This window comes from Dipodomys spectabilis, unplaced genomic scaffold (genome assembly GCF_019054845.1).
Source record: "Dipodomys spectabilis isolate Male_0828 unplaced genomic scaffold, ASM1905484v1 ptg000262l, whole genome shotgun sequence".
NCBI classification, from domain to species: domain Eukaryota; kingdom Metazoa; phylum Chordata; class Mammalia; order Rodentia; family Heteromyidae; genus Dipodomys; species Dipodomys spectabilis.
Genome location: NW_024870939.1, coordinates 2,427,533 through 2,454,172, shown reverse-complemented (window position 1 = coordinate 2,454,172; position 26,640 = coordinate 2,427,533). Strand labels below are relative to the sequence as shown.

General features: G+C 41.6%; 1 protein-coding gene across 1 annotated transcript in view; it reads right to left on the bottom strand.

The window, feature by feature from the left end:
• The window catches only part of Alms1 (ALMS1 centrosome and basal body associated protein), a 125,618-nt gene extending 100,347 nt beyond the window's left edge, over positions 1-25,271 (bottom strand). The window contains exons 1-3 of the mRNA XM_042699701.1: positions 24,759-25,271; positions 5,425-5,550; positions 1,908-2,091 (exon numbers count right to left, since the gene is read on the bottom strand). Coding sequence (XP_042555635.1) covers positions 1,908-2,091; positions 5,425-5,550; positions 24,759-25,265 — 817 coding nt within the window. The 5' untranslated portion in view covers positions 25,266-25,271. The remainder of the gene's footprint in view (positions 1-1,907; positions 2,092-5,424; positions 5,551-24,758) is intronic.
• Between the last annotated feature and the right edge of the window lie 1,369 nt (positions 25,272-26,640).

The window sequence follows — 26,640 nt, the reverse complement described above, 5'->3', positions numbered from 1 at the left end:
AAATTAATTCAACTTTGCAACTATTTTCCTAAAACTAAAATCATTTTTCTCAATACAAATGTAATATTGATTTCTACAATATACTTTCTTGATTTTAGAATGTCTACAACTGCATACAAACTGAGGATTCCATCCTCAAGCCACTGTTCTCCCTGAAATTACTGTCAATGAGTGTTCACAGAGCTCACTATGTTGTCTTCTGCCCTGAGTGTACCAGTACATTCTCACTGCTCTCATTCCCTTCACATTTTCCCAATTCTTCACTGTCATTTGAATCGTCAGTCTGTTTGCTTCTCCCAATCGATGCCTACTTCATTCACAGCGCAATCCCAAGTGAAATATCTGCTATACTTAGTTAGAACTCAGATTTATTTATTTACTGAATTTAATGAGAAATTGAGCTGGACTCATGCTCATAATCCTAGCAGCTCAGGAGGCTGGGACCTGAGAATCATGGTTCAAAGCTGGCGCAGGCAGAAAAGTCATAGACTCTATCTCCAACTAATCAACTCATAGTGAAATCTTTAACCCAGTACTGAAATCCTTCTATCATAGAAATTTGTATTACAATTTTGTTAAGACATTTTGCTGTGGCATAAATTCACTTTACTGTTATATTTCTTCTTATAGACATTTTTCGGGTATCAAATTGATCAACAGCTCAGTTTAAGCTATATGAGCTCATTTTAACTTGAACACTGAGTTAGCAAACACTTTGTAAAGGGTCAGAGAATAGATATTAGGTTTTAAATATTAGGTGGATAAAATACAGACTGTTACACATTACATATCCTTTGTTTTTACAATCTTTTAAAAATGACAATGGTGGAGCACATAGCTCAGTGGCAAAGGATTTGCCTAGCACATATAAGGCCTGGGTCCAATCCCCAGTACTACAACAACAGTAAATAAAAATGTAGCTGGGCATGCTGGAAAATCGAAGCACTGGGAGGCTCAGATACAAGGATCTTGAGTTTAAGGCAAGCCTGGGCTACATAGAAAGTTTCAAGCCAGCCTGAGCTATTATAGATCAAGATCCTGAAGGGGGGAAAAAAAAGTACATTCTTAGCTTAGACAGTATAAAATCAAGCCTTAGTGTGTGGGCTGTAGTTTATAGATTTGCCCTCCAGATCATCATAATACCTCATTCCACTGTATTGTTCTTTTCTGAATAATCTTTTTTACTGAATAACGTGTTTACTGAATAACCTTTCGAAAAGAGAAGGAGGTAGCTTCATCTTTCTGTCCCTAGCATCAAATAAATACAAATTGGGCACTTATGGACACTTACATTTATGAATGAATTAAAAATGGGTTGCTTCCTCTTTAGTATGACAGCCTTGCAAATGTGATTACATCTACCAAACTCCTCCCAAAGGTACTCTTAATTTTGTAAACATTTTTCTCAAAACACAGACATAAAACTGACTTTAATGTCATTAAGAACTGATTGTCAATCCTAGAATGTTAGCACTAAATATGTTGATTTGGACAGCATTGGCATATTTGAAAAGAACTTGCTGAATTCAGTCCTATTCATGCTAATTTACAAAACTCTATAAAACCATTTGAAAGATACTTTAAAGTTTATTTTTGGTAAGAAGCTAATAAATCTGTTTTATACCAAAAAAAGGAAAGTAGTAAGATCTTCTCAGATAAAGCAAGCCACTTAATCTCTTTCTCCTAAATTTTTGGTCTCAAACCTGAAGATAATATATGCCTTAATTCTTAACTCTTCAACTGCACATTTCATACATAACTACACTAGCCGCCCAATGTGAAAAATCAAAAACTAATTCCTTCGAGTACAACTCTATAGAGATCTTCAACTCAAAAAGTCTTAGCCCCCCCAAAAGTGTTTTACAAATGTAAGACGTTGCTACTAGATAAAAATACAGAAGCATTACCTAGCAGTGGAGAGCTCAATTTCTTCACTTGGCCTTCTGATTGGGTCAACACACCTTCTTCCAAAAAGGAAGACTCGGTCACTTTAGATCTTTCTGCTTTCAAATTAATCCTGGTCTGGGATGTATCCAAGTTTTGAGGAGAAGACTTTTTTTCTTGTAGAAGACCATGCCAAGATTCCATTCTCTAAAACATTAATTTTAAAAGAAAATATGCTGTCATTAATTGAGTTAACATATATATTAATAGATTAAAATGTTCACTCATGGCCTAGAGCCAGTGATTCATAGCTATAATTTTAGCTACTAAAGAGGCTGAGATCAGGAGAATCTCAGTTCAAGGACAGTACAGGTAAAATAGTTCTAGAGACCACTTTTTAAACCAATAGCTGGGCACAGTGGTTCATGTCTATCATCTCAAGCTATGTAAGAAGCTGAAATTGAAAGAATCAGGATTCTAAGCCAGCCTAGAGAAAATCTGTAAGAGTCTATCTCCATACAAGGCACTGGTGGCTCACACCTGTAATCCTAACTATTCAGGAGGCTGAGATATGAGGATTGTGGTTCAAAGCCAGCCTAGACAGTAGAGTCTCTGAGATTCTTATCTCCAATTAACCACCAGAAAACCGAAAGTGGTGCTATGGCGCAAGTGGCAGAGCCTTGCCTTGAGCTGAAGAGCTCAGGGACAGCACACACACACACACCCAAAGTTCAAGCCCAATGACAGACAAATAAATAAATAAAGGATAGAGTGTGGCTCAAGTGGTAAAGCACCTGTCTGGCAAGTATAAAGCCAGTGGTCAGATCCCAGAGTACTGGGGGATGAGGAGAGAGACCTAAAACATGTATAGACAAATGCCTCTGTTGTAGAATTAGGAAGCAATCACATCTGTGGCTGGCTATGTCTTGCATGTTTCTTTCCTAAATTTTTTAAACAATATGCAAAAAAAATTTTTTTTGGCAAACCACAGTCATATTCTGGTTAACATCTTACAAACTATGATTTGAGAAGAAGTAAAATCAGCAAAGGACACTGAGAAAGAATAGCTGTAAGAGTAGAAACAAAATCAGAAAAAATCAAGAAAGAAAGTGATTTTAAGAAGTTCTGCAATTATTAATATTACCAAATATTATACATTAAACCTAAGGTTAAAATACAACAATATTTACTATATTCAGCAACACAAATGTAGCTACAAAAATATTTATCATATTCAACTACCCCAGTGTTGCTTTCATAGGTGTAGGGTCAGAACACAAAGTAATCAGTAAGCAGAACCTAACTAGTACAGTAACAGTTGGGGGGGGGGGGAGGGAGGGGAAGAGAGTGAAATATAAGGCAAATATATTTTAAAAAAAAAAAAGAAATATAGCTGATATGAAACATAGAAAGTCCTTAAAATATATAAGAACTTGTAAAACTAGTCATTGAGGTCAGCAAGGTCACAGGCTCCAAGATCAATGTCTACTTCTATAATCATGTACTGAACTACAAAAAAGTAAAAATTTTTACATCAATTAGTCTAACAGAATATGTAAGCCTAGTACAATGAAGATAAAATACTGACAAGCCAGATGCTGATGGGTCACTCTGATAATCCTACCTACTCAAGAGGCTAAGATATGAGGATTGAGGTTTGAAGAATAACCAGGGCAGGCAAATCCAAGCTCTAATTCACCAGCAAAAAGCCAGAGGAAGAGGTGTAGCTCAGTGGAGTGCCAGCCTTGAGCAGAAAAACTAAGCAAGATCTCAAGGCCCTGAGTTCAAGCCCCTGTACATCTAAATAGTTTAGTGAGTCATTAATATTGTTAAGATGTCAATTCACTCCAAATTGATTTATGTAACCAATAAAACCTTAATCAAAATTGCAGCAGGCTCTTTAAATAGGAATTGACAAATTAATACTAAAATCTGTAAATTTCGAGAATCTAGCATTAAAAGTCTGTTGTTGTTTTTTTCTAAAAAAGGATATGGAAAACTTACTATTTGATTTTAGAACAGTACAATAATTAGGAGAATGACACTAGCATAAAGATAAATCAGTGGAACACAGAGAGGAGAAATAGGCCCATGTATATAAGGTTAGTGTATTTTTAACAAGATGTTAAGAAACCCACCAAAGAAAAAAATACCTCATAGTGCTAGACTAACACATAGATATTAAGAAAATATAGTTAAAACCAGGTACTGAGCTGGGCGCCGGTGGCTCATGCCTGTAATCCTAGCTACAGAGGAGCAGAGATCTGAAGATCACGGTTAAAGCCAGCCCAGGCAGAAAAGTCCATGAGACTCTTATCTCCAATTAACCACTAGAAAACCGGAAGTGGTGCTGTGGCTCAAGGGGTAGAGCACTTGCTTTGAGCTGAAGAGCTGAGGGACAGCACCCAGGCCCAGAGTTCAAGCCCCACAACTGCCAAAAACAAAAAACAGGTACTGGTGGCTTAATCCTAGCTACTCAGGAGACTGAGATTTGAGGATCACAGTTCAAAGCTAACCTGAGCAAAAAGTGTCTGTGAGACTCTTCCTCAAAAAAAAAAAAAAAAAAGCTGGATGCAGAACTGTGGCTTAAGTGGTAAAATGCTAGCTCTGGGCACAAAAGCTCAGGAACAGCACTGACAGACTAAGAGACACACAGACACACAGCCACACACACACACCAAAAACAAAAACAAAAACCCAGAACAACAATGAATACACAGATCTGCTTATATACATTCTTTGATATATATGTTACATATTATAGTATGTTATACTATATATCATCAACTCATTAGACAGATTATCAACTCATAGATAGTGACTCATACCTGTAATTACAACTATTTGGGAGTCAGAGAAAAGAAAAACTGAGATTTAAGGCCAGCCTACGCAAACTGACAGCAAGATTGCATCTCAACCAAGAAGCTGTACATTGGTGCATACCTGCCATCCCAACTACTCAAAAAACTTATGAGGAGCGGGGTGCCAGTGGCTCATGCCTGTAATCCCTAGCTACTCAGGAGGCTGAGGTCTGAGGATCATGGTTCAAAGCCAGCCCAGGTAGGAAAGTTCCTGAGAAGAGTCTCCAATTAACCACTAGAAAACCAGAAGTGGTAGAGTGTTCGCCTTGAGCTGAAGAGCTCAGGGATAGTGCGCCTAGGTTCAGAGTTCAAGACTCATGACCAACCAAAAAAAAAAACATAGGTAGAGAGTGCTCCAGGGCTAAAAGATGACTTCCTAAGTGAAAAATAGGAAATAACAAAAATAGACATTTGGCTCTAAAAGGTATGGCATGTATAAAGCAAGAAGTGCTGAGTTCAAACCCCAATACCACCAAAAAGTTCACTTGACAAAGTATACACTTAAAAGAAAGAATATGTCTATATTTGATTTAGACATCAATAAAGTTGACTTTGAAAATGTGAGAGAAAGATAAAGGAACACAGAAAATATTAATATATTTTTCACATACTCATAGCAAACTTCTTGTGCTGCTAATCAAAAAACAAAAATAGTTTACCAGTTGATCTACAAACGTACCTGATCATCCTCAGAACTCCACTGGCTTGTTGTTTCCAATGAGACAAAACTGGTATCAGAAATTTGTGTTCTAACATTGCCTTGATATAATGGCTGTTGCCATATATTACAGGTCAGTGGAACAATCTGCAAACCAAAAGCAAACATAAACAGACTAGTAACACTTAGTACTAAAGAAAGAAAGAAATTAAAAATCAGAACAATTAAGTAATGACAGATGTCACATAGGTTCTCTAAGGTATATAAACCAACTCTCATATAGGTTTAGGGCTAAAATTTATACCTCTTCTGTATAATGTCCCAACCTACAAAAGCAAATTCAATTTCAGAAGCAAAGCAGGTAAGGAAAAAAAGCACAGAAAAACAATATAAAAAAGACAAAATAAGATGGATGAAATTGCTTATCTGCAATAATGGTATATAAATGTACTAATTCATTTGTTTAAAGAAGCCACAGTTTAAGTATAGTGTTATTTGTAAACTTACATTATTTAGAACAAATATAACTAAGTCATAAAAAGACCAAAATTTAAAAAAAAAGTATAGAAAACAGTATGGTTAGAGTCAAGCTACACTGGCTCTTATCTATTATTCTAGCTATTTTGGGAGCTGATATCAGAAAAATCATGGTTCAAGGCCCAGCCAGGAAGAAAATTTCACAAGATCCTTCTCAATCATACCTGGATGCAGTAGCACACACCTGTTATCCTAGATACCTAGGAGACTGAGATCAGAAGGATCACGTTCCTGGTAAGCACAGTCCAAGATACTCGGTTCTCAACGGAAGATGGCCATGGTTGCACCTGTTATGCCAGCTTACATAGGAAGCCTGCAAGAGGCAGACTGTGGTCCAGATGCACATGTAAAAATAAAAGCTCTATCTCAAAAATAATCAGCACAGGGAAAATTGGGTGACCACATGCAGAAAACTAAAAGTGGACCCTAGCCTGCCACCATGCACTAACATCAACTCAAAATGGATTAAAGATCTTAACATCAAACCTGACACTCTGAAAGTACTTCAGGACAGAGTAGGAGAGACACTTTAACTTATAGGGACAGGTATGAACTTCCTGAACAGAGTCCCAGGGTCACAACAAATTGGAGAGAGACTCAATAAATGGGACTATCTTAAAATAATAAAGTTCTGCACAGCTAAAGAAAGAGCAACCAAACTAGAAAGACAGCCAACTAATTGGGAAAAAATATTTACAGCAATATATCAGACAAGAGCCTAATATCCATTAAATACAGGGAACTCAAGAAACTAACCCCTCCCAAATCTAACAAACCAATCATGAAATGGGCAAAGGAGCTAAAGAGAGACTTCTCAGAAGATAAAAATGGCAAAGAAACACATGAGAAAATGTTCATCATCCCTGGCTCCAAAGATACCACCTTACCCCAGTCAGAGCGGCCCACATCCTAAATTCAGCCAACAATTATTGCTGGTAGGAATGTACACTAATACAACCACTTTGGAAAGCAGTCTGGAGGTACTTCAGAAAGCTAAATATAGACCTCCCTTACAACCCAGCCATACCACTCCTAGGCATCTACCCTGAGCAACAGGAACCAAGATACAAGGACACATGTACCTCCATGTTCATTGCAGCACTGTTCACAAAAGCCAATATATGGTAACAACCCAGATGCCCCACTACAGATGAGTGGATCCAAAATTTGTGGGACCTATATACCATGAAATATTATGAAGCCATAAGAAAGGACAAAATAATGGCATTTACAGGGAAATGGATGGAACTAAAAAAAATCATTTTGAGCATGGTAAGCCAAGAGCAAAGAGGCAAATGGCACATGGTCTTCCTAATAAGTGGATGCTAAAGTCAAAATGCAAGAAGATATGACAAAGTAAACAGGACTCGAGAAACAAAGGACTTCCACTCATTTTGTCATATCATTGCTAAATGACTCCATGTTCTTGACCACATATATGGTATATGTGTGCACGCATCTGAGGGAAGGCAGGAGGTCACAGAATCAGAGGGAAATGGGAAAACATAAAACAGAGAGACCTATCAGCTGCACTGGACATAGATGAAAATGAACTAAGCAACTCAAAGGCAGCGATGAGAGGGAGGGAATGAGAGGGAAAGAGGGAACAGCTTACACTAAGCAAAAGAAAAGAAATGTATCACTTGATGTAGAAGAAATAGCTGTATTGTCAAAGCTCATTGAATTCACAAACTTTAGGGGCTGGGAAGGTGGCTCAGTGGTAGAGCACTTGCCTTGCATGCCTGAGGCTCTGGGTTCGATTCCCCAGCACCACATAAGCAAAAAGAAAAAAGCCAGAAGTGGTGCTATGGCTCAAGTGGTAGAGCACTAGCCTTGAGCTAAAGAGCTGACGGACAGTGCCCAGGCCCAGAGTTCAGGCCCCATGACCAGACCCAAAAAAAAAGAATTCACAAACTTTATAGACCATGATAAAGACAATTTGCCTCATAAAGGTTAAAATGTGTTTGTGACTTTAACTAAGTAACACTATTCCATAATACTGTGAAATATGTGAAAATTATATAATCACCTCATCTCAATAAAAAATTTTTAAAAATAATCAGTACAAAAAAAGGCCTAGAGCCACAGCTTAGTACTACAGTGCCTGCTTAACAAGCATGAGTCCCTGAAAGAAAAAAAACAGTAGCATCAAAATAATAAAAATATTGTTGGAGCCAGATGAAAATATTATGTATAGAAGTAAATCATAATGTTGAGATAATAGAAACTCAAAAAAAAAACAAACATCATGTTTTTGGTCATATGCAAAATTTAGATTTAGATTTAAATAATGGAACATGAGTATAAAAGGGACCTATCTGGCAGAGGGAACCAGAAAGATGGAAGAAAGGGAAAGAGAAGGTACTGGAAGAATAAACATGACCCAAGTAGAGAGACAGAGAGAAAGAGACAGAGAGAGGGACAGAGAGAGAGAGAGAGAGAGAGAGAGTTTAAAATGATAGCATAATGAAACTCTCTAGATACTGTTAGAAAATGCATTGTACTTTGATAATGAATTGAAAATATATTGTACACATCTATGGAAATCAAGTACACACTGATCAAAGACACTGCATTCACTTATGGAAATATCACAATGAAATCTCTTTCCTCATCTGTATAACTAATATAAGCTAGAAAAAAACTGCTAAAAAAAAAAAAAAAAGAACAACAATAACAAGAGGAGGAGGAGGAAGAGGAAAAAATTCCTTTATAGAATTAATCTTTGCTAATAACACTAAGAGGAAACTTTTTAAGTATACAAAATAGTATGTCATAAAAATATTAAAATAAGGTGGGTGCCAGTGGCTCACACCTGTAATCCTAGCTATTCAGAAGGCTGAGATCTGAGGATCATGATTCAAAGCCAGCCCAGCCACGAAAGTTCATGAGACTCTTACCTCCAAAAAAAGCTGGCAGTAACACTGTGACTCAATAGCAAAAGCAGCTCAGGAGCAGTGCTAAACCCAGAGTTTAAGCCCAAGACCAGAAAAAAAAAAATTAAAATACTGTATTAAATCTACCAACCTCCCCATCCATTCTTGACTCAAAACTACCTACTAAGGTTTTGAAAAATCCCTCCCTACCTGGAGGGAATCTGCACTATTTAACCCAATGCTATTTTCATGGCACACCCCAAGTACTAACCTTGGAGTATTCTCAGAAAAACCTCACCCCCAGCCCTGGATGAAAGTGCCCAAAGCCCTGGGCAGGCCCTTTAGCAGCAACTACCTGATCACAACCTGCAACTGGAGACATACACATACCCTTTCCACTCCATTGTATCTCCAAGTCTGTTCTGCTACTTGGTGCCCCTCTTCACAACTGATAAAAAGTCTGATCTGATCTATTGAGATCTGTCCCCTTTCCTTTCATCACTTGATCTTTCGTAACAATACCTACCTTTCTTCCTTTTTCTCTTCCTTTGTCTCTATGTCTCTTCTGTACCATGTTAATGCTATTTTAGGGTTTCTTACCACTGCACTATTGATATGTGGGAAGATTTTATGGGAGGTTGTCCTGTACATTGTAAAATGCAACAGCATCTGTGTACTGATAAAATGGCCCCAGAAATGACAATGAAAAAATATCACCACTGCCAAATATCTCATGGGCATCAAAATGGCTAGAGGTGAGATGACTATATGGTATAAAACTGAGGAGAAAAAAAAAACTAGGACTGAAAGATAACTAGATTGGGGCTGGGAAGGTGGTTCAGTGGTAGAGTGCTCACCTCACATGTAGGAGCCCTGGGCTCGATTCTTCAACACTACATAAACAGAAAAAGCCGGAAGTGGCACTGTGGCTCAAGTGGTAGAGCACTAGCCTTGAACTGAAGAGTTGAGGGACAGCATCCAGGCCCAGAGTTCAAGCCTCACAACTGACAAAGAAAGAAAGAAAGAAAGAAAGAAAGAAAGAAAGAAAGAAAGAAAGAAAGAAAGAAAGAAAGAAAGAAAGAAAGAAAGAAAGAAAGAAAGAAAGAAAGAAAGAAAGAAAGAAAGAAAGAAAGAAAGAAAGAAAGAAAGAAAGGAGAAAGAAGAAAGAAAGAAAGAGAAAGAAGAAAGAAAGAAAAAGAAAGAGAAGGAAGGAAGAAAGAAAGAAAGAAAGAAAAAAAAAAGATAGCTAGATAGCTACACCCAGGTGCTCATGCCTATATTCCTAGCTACTCAGGAGGCTGAGATCTGAGGATCCTGATTCAAAGATAGCCCAGGCAAGAAAGGGCAAGAAAGTCCATGAGACTCTTATCTCCAATAAACTACTCAGAAAAGGTCAGAAGTAGTACTGTGGCTCAAGTGGTAGACTGGTATCCCTGAGTACAAACTGGCTCAGGGACAGTGTCCAGGCCCTTATTTCAAGCCCTGGCTTAAAAAAATAAAAAAAGATAGCTATGTTATAATAAAATTGTCAGTTCACCTAGAAGATATAGCAATTTGAAATTTGCTTATACCTAACTTTAAATATTGAAACTATCTTATTAAGATCAAAGTGAGAAATTGAGAAATTTTTAAAGATCTTTCTAACAGACAGAAAAAAATTATGACTGTAAGAACAATCTTGATCTCTTCATCTTTATATAAAATTTGGCAGAAGATTCTTCTCCAAACAAAAAACTTACAAAAACAAATTTTACAAACCTATGAAGTTAATCTCAATTAACTCAAAATTTTTATCAGCAGATCATATTCTAACTACATAACAATTAAAGTAGAAAAAACTATAGGGCTGGGAAGGTGGCTCGGTGGTAGAGCACTTGCCTTGCATGCTCGAGGCCCTGGGTTCGATTCCTCAGCATCACATAAGAAAAAAAAGCCAGAAGTGGTGCTGTGGCTCAAGTGGTAAAGTGCTAGCCTTGAGCTGAAGAGCTGAGGGACAGCGCTCAGGCCCAGAGTTCAGGCCCCATGACTGGACCCAAAAAAAAAAGAAAAAACTATAGAAAAAAAACTAAAATTCTATTCTCTACTCTTAAATTTCAGCTCATAAATTACACTAGAAATTAGAAAATGAAATTAGAAAATAAATGAAATTAAAATTCTTTTTAAAAATGTTACAAGAAATACTGCATCTCTCAGATGAGCCAAGGAATAAAACAAAAAATAATCAGAAAATATTTATTTTTAAATTCTATTGCATATCAAAATTCATGGGATATAACTAAGTTGTACTTAGAAAGGAACACTTTCTTAAATGCATTTATTAAAAAATAAAACTAGAAAATCAATGAGAATAACCCTTTAATTCAAGAAGCTAGTTGCGAGTCATTGCAATGTCAGCACTCAGAAGGCGAAAGCAGGAGTATTTTAAGTTCTGGCTAGCATGAGCTATAATACATAATGAGACTTGGCCTCAAATAAATAAAAAAATTAAAAAAGATGAGGGCTGGGCATTGTGTAAGTGGCAGAGTACTTGATTAGTGTGAGAAGAGCTCCTTATCTAGTAGTTTGCTTCCTTTCTGTCAATATTGTGACAATCAGTTTTTTTGAAATGTTCAGCTTTGGCCAGGTGGTTTGGTCCTTGTTGATTACATTTTAATTGCATCTTTTTCCTACTTCACTTTAAAATATCTTGTTAGATGCTCCTTGAATTTTAGTTGTGTCCTATTAATTTAGTCATATCCTTTTGCAATTGTGAACCTAACAGAGTTTTCCCAATCTAAGCAGAGGGGCTGGACCTATTGGGTTAGGGATAAAAAAGAAGCAGCCTGCCCATTCACAGTGTACTTGCTTGCCAGATTTCTAGCTGATGGCACATCCTTCTACAGAAGTAAACTTTGCCTTTCTGAATTCCTTTTAAGTTAGTGTCCTTATTCATATATAGCACCCCAACACCCTGAGACATTTCTAACAGAAAACCAAAAGCCCTGAGATCAAACCTAAGTACCACCAAAACAAATTTTAAGAAAAAGAAATTCAAAAAAGAAGAAAAAAAAAAAAAACAGAAAATAACTTAAAAAAAAAAAAAAAGAGCCAGACAGTGGTAGCCCATGCCTTATAAGTTTAGCTCAGCCAGTGGCTCACGCCTATAATCCTAGCTACTCAGGAGGCTGAGATCTGAGGATCGCAATTCAAAGCCAGCCTGGGCAGGATAGTCTGTGAGACTCTTATCTCCAATAAACCACCAGAAAACCAGAAGTGGTGCTGTGGCTCAAACGGTAGAGTGCTTACCTTGAGCTGAAGAGCAGAGGGACAGCACTCAAGCCCAGAGTTCAAGCCCCACAAAAAAAAATAATAATAAGTTTAGCTCCTCAGGAGGCTGAGATCTGAGGATCACAGTTCAAAGCAAGTAGGACAGGCAAGTCCCTAAGACTCTCATCTCCAATTGAACATAAAAACTGGAAGTAGAGCTGCAGCTCAAGAGTTAGAGCTCTAGCCTTGAATGAGAAAATTAAGTGATAGTATCAAGGCCCTAAATTCAAGATCCAGTACCAGCAATGATAATGATGATGATGATGATGATGATGATGATGATGAAAAAATTGTAAAAATAAAGATATGATCAACAAATTACTGTGATTTCAACATATAATTGATCCTGGCATTAATTCTGGCTCTTAAGAGGTAGATGCTAGAGTATTTCAAGATGAAGGCCAGCATAAACTAGGTAAAGACCTTCTCAAAAACAAAAATCAAACTAGCACCAGTAGCTCATGCCTATTAGCCTAGATACTCAGAAGGCTGAGATCTAAGGATCATGATTCAAAGCTGGCATGAGCAGGCAAGTTCATGAGACTCATATCTCCCAATTTACCACAAAAAAAGCCAGAAATGAAGCTATAGCTTCAGTAGTAGAGCACAAGCCTTAGGTAAATAAAGCTCAGGGACCCTGCCTAGACCCTAAATTCAAGCTCCAGTAATCTCTCGCTGTCTCTGTCTATGTCTGTCTGTCTGTCTGTCTGTCTGTCTGTCTGTCTGTCTGTCTCTCTCTCTCTCTCTCTCTCTCACACACACACACAAACAAAACGGTAACCCTGGCTATCAAAGATTGAGATTCAAGGGGCTGGGAAGGTGGCTCAGTGGTAGAGCGCTTGACTTGCATGCATGAGGCCCTGGGTTCGATTCCTCAGAACCACATAAGTAAAAAAGCTAGAAGTGGCACTGTGGCTCAAGTGGTAGAGTGCTAGCCTTGAGCTCAAGAGCTGAGGGACAGTACCCAGGTACAGACTTCAGGCCCCACAACCGGACCCAAAAAAAAAAAAAAGACTGAGATTCAAAGGATCCTGTTTTAAACTAGCCCACACGGAAAGTTCAAGAGACCCTTCTCAACCAGAGTAATTCATCTGTCATCTCAAGTACAAGGGAGGCTGAGATCAAGAGGAGATATCATGGTTCAGGCAACACGGGCCAAAAGAAAAAAAAAAGTTCATGAGTCTTGATCTGAATAGAAGCTGGACACTGTGGCACATGCCAGTTATCCCAGTATAGAAAAAAAAAAAGCATAAAATAGGAAGATCACGGTCTAGGCAAGAACCCAAGCAAAACAGAAAACTCTATCCCAAAATAATCAGTACAAAAAAGGGCTAAATCATTGCTCAGGGTTAAGAATGTCTGCCTAGCAAATTTGACAAAGTCCTGTGTTTAAATTCCAACACAACCAAACATTTTAAAAAAGAAAGACTTAAGAGGGAAATGTTTATAGCAATATGAGATTCACAAAAAGTGGACAACTTTCAAGCGAATGAATTGTTACTAATCAAAATCAATCAAATAAATTAAATCAACAATAAAAAAAAATCTTTCAAAGTGACACTAAATTCAACCAAAGACAAAATGAGAACAAGATGGTATACTAGTAAGTTCCTGGCACTCATTTCTTTAAGTAAATACCACATAAGTAACAAAGTCCTGTGTTAACTCTAGAATTCAGAGAAGCTGCAGAACCAAGTGTATGTTTAAGCAAGAAAGAGATATACTCAAAAACACTAGGGAATTTAATGGTGTTTTTTCTCATGCTTGTCCCACTCACAACCCACCACAACATGGAAAGTAGGGAAGAAGTTACCTCATTTCCATTTTTAGATCAGGATGGAAGGAGTAGAACTTGCAATGAACTAGCTTGTCTTGAGGCTGACAAAGGGATTTGTTTCTGTCTCACCTAACTCAGAACACTGCTAGGAATAGGTATGGTTTAAATTTCAGATTGAAGATCACTATAAGCTCTGGTGGACCTATGGCATGAGAGTTGCAGGGCCTCAACACTGCACAGGTAGTGGAAGAGAGAGATTATAGGTAGAATATAACAGAAAAACTCAAGCCATCAGGAAAGCAAGTGTGAAACTTTGGGGGCAATAAAAAAATTTTTAATTGAACATATGGAAGAACTGGAATAAAATCACATATACAGATCCATGGTAGACATGCTCAAAAAAGATGTACAAAGGACCATGCACAGTCCTTCACCCAGGCTGATTAGTAAAGATGTTCCCTTTTCACAAAACCAATCTTCAAATACCTAACTTTCAACAAAGCACTTTGAATACAAGAAACAGGAAAAAATGTGACCCATTTGAACAAACAAAATAAAGTCTGTAAAAATTAACCCTAATGAAACAGAAGTCTCTGCCTTGCTTAACAAAGATTCTAGAACCTTTAAGCATGTTAAAGGAGGACAAGACAAAAAATCAGGAAAATGGTACTTACAGTAAAAATATAAACAGATATAATCAACAATTTTTTTTTTGTCGGTCATGGGGCTTGAACTCTGGGCCTGAGCACTATCCCTCAGCTCTTCAGCTCAAGGCTAGCACTCACTCTACCACTTGAGCAACAGATTATTTTTTAAATGACATAGCTTGACTTCAATGACTCACACCTGTAACTCTATCTACTCAGGAGGCTGACCTGGCAGAACAAGGTTCAAAACCAACCTTGACAGAAATGTCAAATCTCAAATTAAGCAGTAAAATGCTAGAATGGAGTTGGCTTAAGTGGTAGAACACAAACTGTGAATGTTGAACAAGCACAAGGCCCTGAGTCTCTGAATTCAATACCCACCCCCACCAAAAAAAAAAACAAAACAAAAAAACAGCTAGGTCCATGTTTGTAATCTCAGCAGGATGATCAAAGTTTTAGGCAAAACTGAATTACACATCAAGCTCAAGGGACTGGTGGCTCACATTCTAACCCTAGCTTCTCAGGAGGCTGAGATTTGAGGATCGTGTTCAAGGCCAGTCTAGGCAGGAAAATCTGTGAGACTCTTTTCTCTCACAAAAAAAGCTGGAAGTGGCACTGTGGCTGGCTCAGACAGTAGAGTGCTAGCCTTCAGCAAAAGGAACTCAGGCCCAGAGTTCAGGCCTCATGACCAGAAAAAAAAAAAAAAAAAGTTCAGGCAAGCACATAGTATAAAGCAAGATTGTCTCTAAGTTAATTTAAAAATTAAAGCTGGGAACCAGTGGCTCAGATCTGTGATCCTAACTATTCACAAGGCTCATAAGGGGTTGGAAGCATGGCTCAGTTGGTAAGTGCTACCCACTAAGCAAAAACAAAAAGTTGGACCTGAAAAAAAAAAAAAAAGAAAGAAAGAAAACAGAAGATGAGATCTGAATATTTTAGTTCAAAGCCTCTTACCTCTAATTAATCAGCAAAAAGCAGCAAGTAGAGGTGTAGAAGCACTAGCCTTGAGCAAAAAAAAGCTCAGGAACAGCTCTCAGGCTGAGTTCAGGCCCCAGTACTAGCAAAAAAAAAAAAAAAAAGGAGGGCCAAAATGTACATTATTTTTAAAATATTCACTATTCATATTGAAACTGAGAACACAAGTAGACTGATTAAAAAAATACCAAAAGATATTCCATGTAAATGGTAACCAAAAGACAGGAGTACTAATATCTGTCAAATCATATATAAAACACAAAGAAGGATATGATAACAAAAGGGTCAATTCACCAATAAAACAATTAACATAAACATATTCAATGTTTTTATTACCTGTATATTTTAACATTTTATAGTTAATGTTTAAAAAATACACATTTATAACATCAGAGCTCAAATATTTAAAGCTAATTGGCTTTTAAAGCTAACTGAACAAAGCTAGCTCTACAATAATGGCAGACATTGAATGGTTAGACATTAGACAAAAAGTTAATAAAGCAGCAGGAACCTTGAATAACACTATAGATCAACTGAACCTAACACGTATTGTGAGAAAAACTGTCTTTTCTATCAAAGTGTACTGCTTTAAAAGTTCCTGCTTCGTCCTCATAGCTGGGTTCTTGTTCAGGAAAAGAGGAACAGCTTTGGGATAAGAAAGAATTTTTTGAAATATAATGTTTTGTCTTATACTGATATCTTGTCAAGATGGAATTAGGACTTGCCCAGACTGTATAAATAATAACAGAAGGTATGGGTATATTTTAAGATTACTAGTGAGGGGCTGGGAAGTTGGCTCAGTGGTAGAGCGCTTGCCTTGCATGCCTGAGGCCCTGGGTTCAATTCCTCAGCACCACATATGCAAAAAGAAAAAAGCCGGAAGTGGCGTTGTGGCTCAAGTGGTAGGGCACTAGCCTTGAGCTGAAGAGCTGAGGGACAGTGCCCAGGCCCAGAGTTCAGGCCCCATGACCAGACCAAAAAAAAAAAAAAAGATTACTAGTGAATTATTAATCTTATTTCAAAAATCTTATATAAATATATTTCCCCTATTCAAACTAGCAAATCTCCAGCAGATTGTGAACCTGAGCTCAACCAATCTGAGCAGAGGGGCAGGTCCTGCTGCCTTAGGAATATCAGAGCAGACTGCCTGTTCTGTGTGCTTCCGTGCCAGATTTTTGGGTGATGGCATGCCTTTCTGCACAGGTAAATTTTGCCTTGCTGAGACAATTCATTATTTTCATGTCTATCGTTGTAACTCCTGTGGCTCTTGGAGAGCATATTTACAACATGTATACACAGAACACTACAACTAATAATAATACAATATATATTCTTCTCAATAACAAATGGGCTATGCATCAGAATACACTATTATTAGGACATAAAACAAATCCTAAATTCAAATTGCAATTCTGCAAATTATCTTTTCTGATAACTATGAGTGTGGGTATGTAGCACCAGTCTGGGGGGGGGAGGAGAGGAAGGCCCACCCACCAGACCATTCCCAATCATCCAACTGCAATTTAGGCAGTGCCCCCACCAGGAGCCTCACTGGGATTACAATTCCCCCCCCCCACTGGTCGCCAAAGGTGAAATCATTTTACTGCCTGTATAATTAAGGGTCTCTAATAGGCAGGCTGCAAAGCCATCAACTATGACAAAATGACTGCGGTCATACAAGACAAAAATGAAAACCCATCTGCCTTTTGGGCCAGATTGAGTCAGACCCTCCCTTCAGTATACTAACCTAAACCCCAAGTCTGTGGACAATGATGTTTAATTACTCATTTTATTCATCAGTCCGCTCCAGACATTCGGGATAAAAAAAAAATAGACATGGGCCCCTAACATCCACTAGTGAGGCTATTGAGGTGGCCTTTAAGGTATGGTATCATGGCAGGGAGGAAAAAGCCAAAAGACTCAAGTACCAGATGCTAGTCAAAATCTACCAGCCTCGGGCCTCGCAACTAACCCCTTCCTGATGGGGTCCACCTGGGTCCTGTTATGGATGTGGTCAAAAGGGGCATTGGAGGAGAACCTGCCCCCTAAAGAAGGCATGCTACCCGTGTAACCAGCCAGGCCATAGAGGCACTGCCTGCCCGTAGCCACAAAAGCAAACTGGGCCATGCCCCAAGTGCAATGGTTCAGGGCACTGGGCTGTCCATAATCTTCTCCATGACAGCGGCCATCCACTAAGGCCCCTCGCCCTCTTACGATGTTCTGGCACTGGCTGCTGGAGGGCCTGGACTCCTGGCCCCAACCACTCCCATCACAGCACAAGAGCACAGCATGACAATCATGGTTGCAAGTAAGATAATCTCACTTTTGGTAGACACAGGTCCTATGTGTCTGTGCTCACTGAGTTCCATGGCCAGACTTAACCTTGTTGTAAAGTAAATCATCCCAGAAGCCACATTTTTTTTTTTGGGGGGGGGGGTCAGTTGTGGGCCTTGAACTCTGTGCCTAGGCGCTGTCCCTCAGCTCTTCAGGTCAAGGCAAGCACTCTACCACTTGAGCCACAGTGCCACTTTGTTTTCTGGTCATTTATTGGAGATAGAGTTTCACGAACTTTCCTGCCCGGGCCAGCTTTGAACTGGAGTAGCTAGGATTACAGGCGTGAGCCACCAGCCCCCAGCATCCAGAAGCCACATTTTAAAATATAGAATATTGGAGTCTTTATTATACAGTTAACAGGCTGCAGGCCGCCAGTTGTTACAAAGGCCTGCAGCACTCAAATACACATAACACAGCTAGGAAAAATGCTAAAGAGGAAAGAAATAACAAAAACAATACCAACAAGCCAATTCAGCTCCAATGGAGAGCTGAATTGGGATGCCATGATGACTGGAGACAAGCCAGGACACAGAACACGATCACAGAGACATACATAGCATGGTGTCCTGGAGGATAGGCTGGTCCAGGCCTAAATAGGTTAGCCCAGGGAAATTCTCAGTCCCAGGCCAGTACTGGACTGACAGATTCAGATTCAGTAACCAATCAGCCAAGTGCTACTCCTGCCTCCAGAGGTCTGGGCATGCCCATTACCAGGGAGGCAGGTGATGGGGGGGGGGGGGGGGGGGAGTTGTTGTTCCTTCCCCCAGCACGAAGACAAGTTGCCAGACCCTACAATCCACCATGTGGCCAAAATAGCGCTGGCCAGACCTAGCCTCCTTACTTCAGATCTAGCCTCCTTACTTCAACCTCTGTAATACCTCCATAGTCAGGATGGAGGGAAAACCTTATAAACCCACCCACCCACCCACCCCCCCAAAAAAACCCTGGCATTTGTCTTTTCTCTGGAGTGACCTTATTTTCCACTGTCAATTACTGCAGTTGGGCAGAGACCTTTTGGTCAAGTTCGGAGCCTCTATCCTATGCCCTTCCCAATTGTCAAAACATGACAATGATTCAGCCTCACCCACAATCTCCTTGTTGATGGCTTTAGTAGGCTCACCTAGTGACTCCTCAGATTTCCCTTTTCCACCCTCTGAGGTGAAAGTGTGGGATACTCACAACCCTTCTATTGCTAAACACCACCCCCTCCTAATTCACATCTACCTGAGGGACCCCCAACACTTCCCTTCACAGCCCCATATCCTCTCCCACAGTCTTCTGGGACTGCAACCAATTGTTCAAGACTTACTGAGAAAAAAGGGTTTTTACCTCCCCCTTTCCTAATAATACCCCCATCTTAGCAATAGCTGAGCTTAACAGCTTGGCCATTATCCCCTAACACCCTATTGTGTCCAACCCTTATATGCTGCTTTCCATAATCCCTGTGACGGTTGCCAATTGGACTTAAAAGATGCCTTTTTTACTACCCCTTTGTCTCCCTCTTCCCAGGACCTCTTTGCCTTTACATGGACTGACCCTGTTACCCAAACCTCAATTCAGCTCACCTGAACCCCACAGGGAGGTTCCAGGATAGTCCCCACCTGTTTGGCCAAGCTTTAGCAAGGAATTTAAGAGACCTAAATTTAAAACCATCCACCCTTATCCAATATATAGATGATATTCTCTTCTGCAGTCCCACCAAGCTATTATGTTACAACCTTACAGTAACGCTTAACTTCCTAGCCTCTCAGGGATACCAAATCTCACCCAATAAGGTACAGGTCACTCAGCAGTCTGTGGCTTATCTGGGAGTTCAATTTACTCCCACGCACAAGGTTATTACTATCCCCAGGAAACACCTGATTACTAATTACCCTACCCTCCTACACTAAGTCTGAGCTTCTATCCTTTTTGGGTCTAGCTGGCTACCTCAGGTCCTGGATCCCTAAATACTCCCTCTTAACCAGTCCTTTATATGAAGCAGCTGGAGGGTCACCTGAGGAACCTCTTTTGTCCCCCTCCACTCTCATTTCTCCTTTTAGGAGGCTTCAACTGGCCTTATTCCAGGCCCCTGCCCTCAGGCTGCCGGATCATTCACACCTGTTCTTTCTATATATAACTGAAAACCAGGGATTTGCATTGGGAGTTTCAGGTCAGCAGATCGGACATTGTTTGCACCAGTTATTTGTCAAAACCCCTAGACCCTCCGATTAGGAGCTGGGCTCCTAGCCTCAGAGTCCTAGCCTCCTCTTCTGTTTTAATACAGGAAGCAAAGAAGCTAACCTTTGGTGCAGCCCTAACCATCTTCTCCCACCATCACCTGAGTTACAAACCTATAAGGGGCTACAGACTATGCCTCCCTCCCATATTCTCTCCCTTCAAGAGTTGCTGGTAAGCCGGGTGCTGGTGGCTCACGCATGTAATCCTAGTTACTCAGGAGGCTGAGATCTGAGGATCATGGTTCAAAGCCAGCCCGGGCAGGAAAGACCCTGAGACTGTCTCCAATAAGCCACCAGAAAACCAGAAGTGGCGCTGTAGCTCAAGCGGTAGAGCGCTCACCTTGAGCTGAAGAGCTGAGGGACAGCGCCCAGGCCCAGAGTTCAAGCCCCATGACCAACAAAAAAAAAGAAAGAAAGAAAGAAAAGCCTCTAATATTAAGTCCTTTTGAAATTATGTATGGCCACCCACCTTTGCCTCCTCTATTTCAGGCTTCAGACCTTCACCCGCACCCCCAAATGCTGTCTTCTCTCCTTCAGCACCTGCGCACTCTTCTTTGGAAATACACGGATAAATATAGCCCTATGCCCTCCACATTGTCCTCCAGGCCTTCCATCAATGCTGGGGACCTAGTGTACATTTCAAAGAATCACCTGCCACAAGCACCTAGTTCCACCAAGCTTTCTGTAAATGGAAAGGACACTATCTAGGTAACTCTACTCCACTGTGGTGCAGGTTCAGGGCTGTCCACATTGGATTCATCCGCCACGTCAAATGTCACCTACCTGATCAACCTTCATACACTTCCAAGCTAACAGGACCCCAGTCTCTACAAATCCAGTCTTCCTCCAGTCCAGGAACTAGAAGATCCCTCCCTGGACAAGTAACATCTTCATAACCACTTTGGGTCAACTTCTTGCACAGTACCTGTGCCCCCACCCCCAACTGACTACCTCACCCCCTCTCAGCAGGAAGTAGCTAAGAAACAACCTCCAGCCCATACTTCCTGCCTGGTATAGTACATATTGTAAGTCAGCAACCCCCCCCCATTTCCCATCCCCCACCCAGACCTAAGCTCCCTGAAGGGCCGGTGAGGCACCTCCCAGCTCCAGCCCCAACAGTATAAAAGGGTCCTCCTAGGAGCCAGATGGCTCCAAGTTCTCCCTCCTGAGAACTTGGTCTAGTCAGCTCTGCTGGCAATAAACCTCTCTCTCTACCTGACTTTGTCCTCAAGGTCTTTTAGGTTAATTTCCTTTCAAGGACGATCTCAGTTTCAGGCCATTCCAAGAAAAAAAGTGTGATCCTATCTCAGAAACAAGTAAAACAAAAAGTGTTTGAAGTGTAACAAGTGGGTACAGTGTCTAATCAGCAAGGATAAAGCACTGAGTTCAAACCCCAGACAGGCCCAAAAAGACAAACGTATACTGCTTTTTTGTTTTGTTTTTTTTGGTCAGAGGCCTGAACTCTGGGCCTGGGCGCTGTCCCTCAGCTCTTAAGCTCAAGGCTAGCACTTTACCACTTGAGCCACCGCGCCACTTCTGGCTTTTTCTGCTTATGTGGTGCTGAGGAATCGAACCCAGGGCCTCATCCATGCAAGGCAAGCACTCTACCACTGAGCCACCTTCCCAGCCCTTACATATATTACTATATTACATTATTACTATCTTTTCACTTATATGAAATACATAGAATATATAAATCTATAGAGACAAAGTAGTGTTAACAGTGGCTTACAGGGATAAAAAAGGTATTAATTACTAAAGTATACAGGAATTTCATTTAAGGTGTACAGAATGTTCTAAAATCAACTATAATAATAATACCAATCTATGAAGATAATGAAAGTTACTGAATTGCATACTTTAAATTGTATGACATATGAATAATCCAATAAATCTGTAAAATATTTTTATATGAGTTGGGCCGAAAGCCGGGTATCAGTGGCTCACACCTATAATCCTAGCTACTCAGGAGGCTGAGATCTGAGGATCACGGTTCAAAGCCAGCCTGGGGAGGAAAGTCTGTGAGACTCTTATCTCCAATAAACCACTAAGAAACTGGAAGTGGTACTGTGGCTCAAGCAGTAGAGCACTCGCCTTGAGCTGAAGAGCTGAGGGATAGTGCTCAGGCCCAGAGTTCTGGCCCCACAATGGACAAAAAAAAAAAAAGAGTTGGAAGTGTGGCTCTTTTTGCTTTATTTTACCCTGTTTACCCTGGACTAGGATCCTATTTACACTTCCCTCATAACTGGGAAAACAGGCAGATACCAACACACCCAGCTTTATTTTTGGTTGAGATCAGGTCTTGTGAACTTTATACCCAGGCTGAATTTGAACAATTCCTCCCTCCCCGCCCCATCTCAGCCCAAATAGCAAGGATTACTGACATGAGTCACCACACCTGGCCATGCTGCAAGGCCCTACTCTCCTCAGATCACCATGGCAAAACTCTTCAACTCTCCATTAGTTTGTTTTGATTGTTTTTCTGTTATTTCTTTATTATCCTCCTGGCTGAATTTGCTACCAGTATTAAGTGTATTCATGCTGCAAGTCTTGTTTTTGGCTTAGGCACTCAGGGCCTAGGCACTGTCACTGAGCTTCTTTTGCTCAAGGCTAGCACTCTACCACTTGAGCCACAGCACCACTTCCAGCTTTTTCTGTTTATGTGGTACTGAGGAAACAAACCCAGGGCTTCATGAATGCTATGCAAACACTTTACCACTAAGCTGCATTCCTAGCCCAGCTACAAGTTTCTTGGGGACATGTATCCTCCTCAGTCACTGGCTTTCTAATAAAGACTCCAGATATGACCTCTCAAGAAAAAAATTAGTAAACTGAAACAATGAAAATTTCAAAACTCCAACAGCTGTTCCCTTGGATGGAAAATAAGCCCCTACCTAGTGAAAACAAGAGCAAAATAAACATAATTACACAATACTGAGAATGAAAAAATAATCATATACGAAATGAACAATACTGTGAGGCACTGCATTATAATTAAACAGAAATCCTTGCTAACATGATGTTTCTAGGAAAATTACAAATTACTAAAACTAACCCAAGTCTAAGTTTATGTGCATAAATTACAACCTGAAAGGAATCCAGATGTATAAGTTTCAGTATTTTCAAACACAAAAGAATTCCTATATAATGGTTCTAGGGCTTAAAAATCAATCTTTTTTTTTTTTTGTCAGTCGTGGGGCTTGAACTCTGGGCCTGGGCGCTGTCCCTGTGCTCTTCAGTGCAAGGCCAGTGCTCCACCACTTGAGCCACAGCGCCACTTCCGGTTTTCTAGTGGTTTATTGGAGATCAGAGTCTCATGGACTTTTCTGCCCGGGCTGGCTTTGAACTGTGACCCTCAGATCTCAGTCTCCTGAGTAGCTAGGAGTAGCTAGGATTACAGGCGTGAGCCACCGGCTCCCGGCTCCAGTATTTTTCATAAGAATGGTGTAAGACTGACAAAGTACAAGGCTCTTCTGTGAAATGTTAACCTGGAAGATGTTGAACACTGAATGGAGGCTAGAGAATATAAGTGAAGGGGATAAAGGAAGAACAGGAAATTAATGCACAGATTTCCAAACACTGTTCATGACTCCATTAAAAGTTAAAGACCGGGGCTGGGAAGATTGCTCGGTGGTAAAGTGTATGCCTTAAAAGCATAAGGCCCTGGGTTAGATTCCTCAGCACCACATAAGTAGAAATAGCTGTGGCTCAAGTGGTAGAGTGCTAGCCTTGAGCTGAAGAGCTGAGGGACAGTGCCCAGGCCCAGCGTTCAGGCCCCACAACCTACAAAAAACAAAAACGTTAAAAACCAGCCGGGCACTGGCGACTCAAACCTGTAATCCTAGACTACGGGATGTCAAGATCTGAGGATCTCATCTCCAAATGACCACCAAAAAAAGAAAAAAAAAAAAACAGAAGTGGAAGTGTGGCTGAAGTCGCAGAGAGCCAGCCTGCAGAAGAAAAAAAAAAAAAAAGCAACAGCATGAAGCCCAGAGTTCAAGCCCCAGATCGTGGCTGAACTCCGCAAGCTAAACAAACTCCACCAATTGAGCCACTCCTCCAGCTACTTGAAAAGCAGTATATCTATGGTAGTTTCAAAGTCATCTTCACAGATCGCCCCTAAACCCAGCTCTTTCTCCTTTGTCCACAAAAGCATTGTGATTCTCGTTTTCCCAGAGTGTTTGGAGACTGGCATTCGAACTCGCTCCCAACGTCTGGGGATCCCCACCACAATAACTACCAACGAAGGCGCAGAGCCTCTCGACACCTCTCACTAATTACTCTGGGGGATTCAGGCCCGTCTCCCCAACAAGCTGTATCCCAGGTAACCACTCGCTGGGGAACAACGCGGGAAACCGTAAGCCCCACCTCCTTGCACAAGCGTTAAACTACTGGCTCTGGGGAATCGAGAGGGGCGCCTCCGAACAGCTGCCTCGGTTCAAAAGGCCGGGGGCCCACCGAGGGGAGGAGCGGGGGAAATGAAACCCGAGATGGGGGGATCCGGGAAGAAGGCCAGTCACCGGGCTGAATCCGGGCCCCAGAGGCAAGCAGCACCCCTAAACTCCTTGCGAAGCTGGCTGCCTGTCAGGCACGGTGACAGGCAGGGCCGGAGTGCGGGGCCGGGCGCCCCTGCGCGCGGGACCGGCCCTCGCGCGGCCCCGCGCCCCGTCCGGGCCCCACTCACCTTCTCCCTGCTGGTCCGCTCGCCCGTCAGGTAGCTGTGCCGCGGCGGCGGGGGCGGAGAGAAACTCGCTTCGGGGGGCGCCTGCAGCCAGGCCTTGGCCTCCTCGTCCTCCTCCTCGTCGTCCACCTCGTCGTCGATACTCTCACGAGACTGAGACTGGAACTCGAAGTCGAAATCCACGTCCAACTCCGGCCTGGCCTCTTCCTCCACCTCCTCCACCAGCACGGTCTCGTCCGACTTCTCTGAGTCCTCCTTCTCCGCTACCTCCGCCTGCTCGACCTCCGCCCGCTCGACCTCCGCCCGCTCGACCTCCGCCCGCTCGACCTCCGCCGCTACGTCCGCTACCACCGCTTCTTCCTCCGCCTCCGCATGGTCTTCCTCCACTACATAGTCTTCCTCCACTGCAACGATGTCTTCCACCGCCTTTTCTTCCTCCTCCTCTTCCTTCTCCCCCTCTTCCTCCTCCTCCTCCAGCTCGCCCGGCCACGGCAGGTCTTCAGGCTCCATGTTCGCGTCACGCTCAAGGCGGCTGTGGTGGAGGAGGAGGAGGAAGGGGAGGAGAAGGCGAGGGGAGGGGGCAGGGAAGGGTGGGGAAGCAAGCTGACTGGCGGTTGCGGCCGCGCGCAAGCGCAAATACTGCCTTGCTTCCCACGGGGCGGGGCTAAGAGCGAGCGCGCGGGTTGCTAAGGACGCCCCGCGGGGCGGGCCGGAAGGTGACGGGACTGGGTTGCCGGCGATGACGTCACCACCCACCTGACCCTCGTCATTGGCTGGGACGTAGCGCACAGAACTGTAAGCTCACAATAAACCCCCACTGGGCTCCTGGTAAGGAGCTGGCACCGGGCCAGCGCGAGAAGAAAGGAGAGGGGAAGGGAGAGGAACCTAGGACCCTAGAATAACCACACCCACAAATTAGAGGGTTTTTTTTTTTTTATTTTTAGTTTATTGTAAAGATGCTGTGCCAAAGGGTTACAGTTACATGAGTGAGGTAATGACAACAGAACACTGTTAGCCCCTCCATTGTTTTTTTCCTACTATCCCTTCCCCTACCTCCCCCACATTGTAAAGTTTGTTTCCAACGTATTGTCCTGTGAGTATCAGAGATTTTTTTTTTTAAGATTTTTGTGCCTGTGTGACTGTGTAGCAGCCAGGTGGTTTAAGAACTGGGCACTGGCTTCTAAAATGTCAGAGTTCAAACCCTGAGATCACCATTTTTTCCCCCTATCCTGGGGCTTGCACTCAGGGCCTGGGCACTGTCCCTAAGCTGCTTTTGCTCAAGGCTAGCACTCTACCACTTGAGCCACAGCACCACTTCCAGCATTTTCTGTTTATGTGGTACTGAGGAATCAAACCCAGAGCTTCATAAATGCTAGGCAAGTACTCTACCACTAAGCCACATTCCCAGCCCCTGAGATCACCATTTAATAGTGGATAAAAACATTCCATAATTAAAATAACTAAATGTGAGGAATTTAGTAGTATTAACTTGGTGATTATTGTGCAATAGCTCACCAGATACTTGTCGTTCTCTTAGGTAAATGGACATAAACTTGGCAAGGCTGAAAATCAGCCAAGATGTGGTGTTTCCATGAATTTGTTGAAATGGAAGTCTCAGGAACTTTGCCTACCCTTGCCTAAAACTGCAGCCCTCCTGATTTCTACCTCTGGAGATACTGAGATAACAAGGGGAACCTCCCCAATCTTTTAGTGAGAAAGTACAGAAGATAATTTTAGAGACATCATAAACTGCACCTCAACTTACATACTTTTCTAGTCCATACATACTAATGATTCCAGCTCTGGTTCCAAAGTACTATTCAAATGTAGCTAGAGATAGGTGGGTAGGTAGGTAGGTAGGTAGGTAGGTAGGTAGGTAGGTAGG